We start from the raw sequence: 4059 nt of genomic DNA, 5'->3' as shown, positions 1-4059 counted from the left end.
CCGCACCAAAAAAATTTGTACAAAAAACCATCCTATAACCTATTGTGTAAGTTTAATAATTGAACTATATTGAATTGAAAAAATTGGCATGGTATGGTTCAGTTTATTGGTTTTTTTATTAGGGTTTTTGCATATTTTCATATGATTTTTATGATATTTTATAAGGGGTTTACTAACATTCTCTGGGTTTTTTTAACTTTACTGGATATATTTAAAAAATAAAAAATAAAAAGATAAACGGCTTGGTACGAACACGATATCCAAGTATTCGAGAATCACACTGTATTGTATGGTTTCGTGGTTTTTTTTGTCAACCCTTACTTACTTCTAGTAATATTTTTGGGTGTATACGGAGTTATTCAAAATCTTGAGGAGGAAATTGAGAGAGGTAGGGTGTAATGTGTGCATTAATTGGTCAACGTAAAATCAGTAGCCTGTAAATACCCCTTTGTCCATTGCGCATGCTTCATCTTTTCTTTTGATGAATGATGATTGTCAGAACTTCGTTTTCTGTGGCTTTAACCATCCATCTCCATGTCTTCCCCTGAGCAACGTCTCTCTATTGTCTCATCAAATTTGAGAAGAATATAATTTAACCCATTTAATTGAATTAATGAATAAATATTTACTTTTTAGGTATTGGATTCTATTATAACATGATGGATGAAAATGAAATGCCGCAATCAAAAACATAAAACACGACAAAATATCACATCTCCAACTTTCTTAATGGTTAGAGAATAGTCCATGTCCCCATTATGAATTGCTTCATATTTTCTTGTATAAGTTCAAGTGTTTGGCCACCAATTATCGATCCTCTCACTATAATTGGAAAAGGGTTTTTAAGATTTCATCTATTCTATTCACCTTACCCAACTTTGTTGTATATATCCTCACCACGTTTTCATGGCTTTACCTTTTATTTAGTAAAATCAAATTCTTTGCTTTATAAACAATTCAATTGGGTTTTTGTATTACATATGGGAAGATTTTATTATGATTAGTGATAAAAATTTCCAAATGAAATAATATTGTTTTAGATTTCCATGGGTGAGCAAAGATATCACGAGTTTAGTATTGGGACTGGAGATATCTTAAAGAAACAGAATGAAAAGGTTGCATAGTAAGACTACTTTTATCCTTTTGACATCTTTCTTTCAATCTACTCATTCACTTTTGCCATTTAATTAACATAAACTTGGTAATTAACATTTAATTGGATTATTTAAATAGGAGAAAAAACATGGCGTGTCGCCGCAATAGTTTTAGACCACGACCACGTGGAAACTGAGAGAAAGCATGATTAAAATTTTATTGAATAAGAATTATTAGTTCCTGCAAAATTAAGTTAAGTTTAATTGTCAATTTTTAATATTCTTAATTGGTGCTAAAAACATGTTTATCTCACAGAAATTAAAGCTTAGCTTAGCTGTCTTAATTGATATCTCCAAGACTTTCTAATCTATTTCTTCTTTTGAATCTTTATTATATATAATTTAAATATTATCATCTCCTTTCTATTTTATCTTTTATTATGAAAATAATTGTTAACATGTCCGTTAACTAACGCAACACTTATTCTCATTAACATAAAACTTTTTTTATTATTAAAAATTAAGTTAAAAGCATTGACCCTCTCAATATAATAGAATGACAAAATTCCTCCTATAATTTTCAAAATCGAGAGAAAATACCAAATTACTCTCTTCCATTTATCTTAACACCTGGAAATTTATGTATCTCCAAAAACTGAAGGCTAGTTTTATTATTTATCAAATCTCAGTATTTGAATGGATTATGTAGACAAGAAAGATACTGGAAAATTTGATTGCAGACGATGAGATGAGGTGTCCTTTGTTTTCCAGGTTAGTGAGGGAAGCAAAGTCAGTGATTTCAATGGGGGAATATATTCTTTGATCATTTTTTTTTTTTTTTTTTACTGCTAATAAATTACACACTCAACCTAACCCCAGATTAAACAAACACTTTGAGGTGGCATTCTTTTGGCTCACTATTTTTCTCCCATTAGAAGATAAATACAGTTAAAACTCTCCACTTAAATAAACCCTACTCTCTCCAAATCCTTTTCTATGTTTTTATATATAAGCCCATGGACTTAACTGATAACATCAACACCACCAACACCATCACAAACCCACATACAGAAACTCAGTCCCCACCATCCAAGTCTTTGTCTTTCACCAACGCCTCATTTCTTCAACCTCAAATGGTGGTTTCCTACAAAGAATGTCTCAAAAAACATGCTGCAAGTCTAGGGGGTCATGCTCTTGATGGCTGTGGAGAGTTCATGCCATCTCCCACAGCCAACTCCACCGATCCCTCCTCCCTCAAATGCGCTGCCTGCGGCTGCCATCGGAACTTCCACCGCCGTGACCCGTATGATCCCACCTTCCCCCACTCGTTGCTTCCACCACCGCTGCCTCCAGCATCAGGCGTTGCGCTCCCGAGGAGCTTAAGTCCGAGCACAGACCCGAGCACGGCGCCGAGTCCGGACACAAACTCACCTCAACAACAGGTGACATCACCGGCTCCGTGTTCTTACTACTCATCAGCACCTCACATGCTGTTGGCTCTGAGCACGGCGTATTCTGGGCCGTCCGATGATCACTACCCTCACCACCAGGGGTTCAATCTAAAGATGGAGAACGTTAACCCAAGTGGAAGAAAGAGATCAAGAACCAAGTTTTCTAAAGAGCAGAAGGAAAAGATGTTTGCTTTTGCAGAGAAACTGGGGTGGAGGATGAACAGAGGCGAAGAAAGATTAACGCAGGAGTTTTGCAGTGAAGTTGGTGTGAGTAGACGTGTGTTCAAGGTTTGGATGCACAACAACAAGCAGGCTTTTGGGAAGAAAGGATTGGATTTGAGTACTGAAATTAACAAGAAGAATGAGATTTGCGTCAATGGTTATGCAGAAAACGGCAACAATCAGCGTGAAGAAAATGCTTCTCCTCCGAAATCGGAAGAATGAAGATAGCAATTAAAGAAATTAATTTTACAACTGTTATTTGTTTAAGTAGGGCTAAGTAATTAATTAATGAGATAATTAACTTATTATATCTTGTATTTGTGTATAAATTTGACTGGTTTGCGTTTTGGTTAATAAAAATATTATCCAAATATCTAAAGAAAGATTCTTCAATCCCCATACTTGTTTGTCTAAGGGGTTATCAAAAATTGAGGGGGGTGTAAGATATGTCATGTGCAATTCTGACTCCATTCATTAATAAAGAAGCAATACTAGTTCAACTTTTGCAGATATGTGCACCCTTGTCTCTTCTTGGGACCATGCCTCTGATACGGTCTATTGGATTTGGATTAAGCTTTAGAATTAGATTGGTTTGACAAATAATGAAGCTGTGAAGGGGTTTCTAATTGAGTATGTTATCTGAGTCTGAGCTTTAATGGCAAGAAATGAGTTTTGGGTAATCGAGGTTAGGTGACATAAGCAATGTGCAACCTTTCCCTATTTGGTCGGTAGATTAAAGCGGCAAGTTTTGTTTTTCTTATGCTTCTAATAATTTATTAGAAGTTTTTTGGCTTACTAATTCGCCACATGTCACTTCCATTTGCACTGTTATCTCTTTCTCTTAATAAATACCCATTTGAGCCCAAGTGAAGTCCAACATGGATTGGCCCAGTTTCTTGAATCAACATTCATTCACTATTAATTTAGTAAGAAGATTCGTATTACGTGAGGATCACTGAAAGAGAAAGCCAAATTACCAAATGATTTGTTAGATAGACTGGGGTGTTCTTGTTAGGCTTAGAAGAGTGATGGTGGGGGCAGAATAGATTTAAAATCTACCCACTCCATTCCTATAATGACTTGTCTTCTTTAATATAATAATAACATTGCATGGCCTATTTGGACTAGGAAACTTACCATCTATGGTTATTATTTTATTAATTTAGCGACTCTGGAAACCTTTCTGCTTTCCTTGAAATAAAAAATCAAAAGCTTCCATATCTAACAATTCAACAACGCAAAAATATAGCATTCCTTTGTGCAGTATGAAGCTTCAATTAAATGTTTATATT

General features: G+C 34.9%; 1 protein-coding gene across 1 annotated transcript; it reads left to right on the top strand.

The window, feature by feature from the left end:
• The first annotated feature begins 2019 nt into the window (after positions 1-2019).
• Positions 2020-3236, top strand: LOC116132871 (zinc-finger homeodomain protein 11-like). Its single transcript, XM_031418553.1, has one exon. It carries the CDS (start codon positions 2111-2113, stop codon positions 2987-2989), a length of 879 nt encoding a protein of 292 aa, XP_031274413.1. The 5' UTR covers positions 2020-2110; the 3' UTR covers positions 2990-3236.
• Positions 3237-4059: the final 823 nt, after the last annotated feature.

The sequence above is a fragment of the Pistacia vera genome, unplaced genomic scaffold, assembly GCF_008641045.1.
Source record: "Pistacia vera cultivar Batoury unplaced genomic scaffold, PisVer_v2 Contig260, whole genome shotgun sequence".
In the NCBI taxonomy this organism is placed as follows: Eukaryota; Viridiplantae; Streptophyta; class Magnoliopsida; order Sapindales; family Anacardiaceae; genus Pistacia; species Pistacia vera.
The sequence above is the reverse complement of the archived record's forward strand: the minus strand, read 5'-3'. Positions and strand labels throughout refer to the sequence as shown.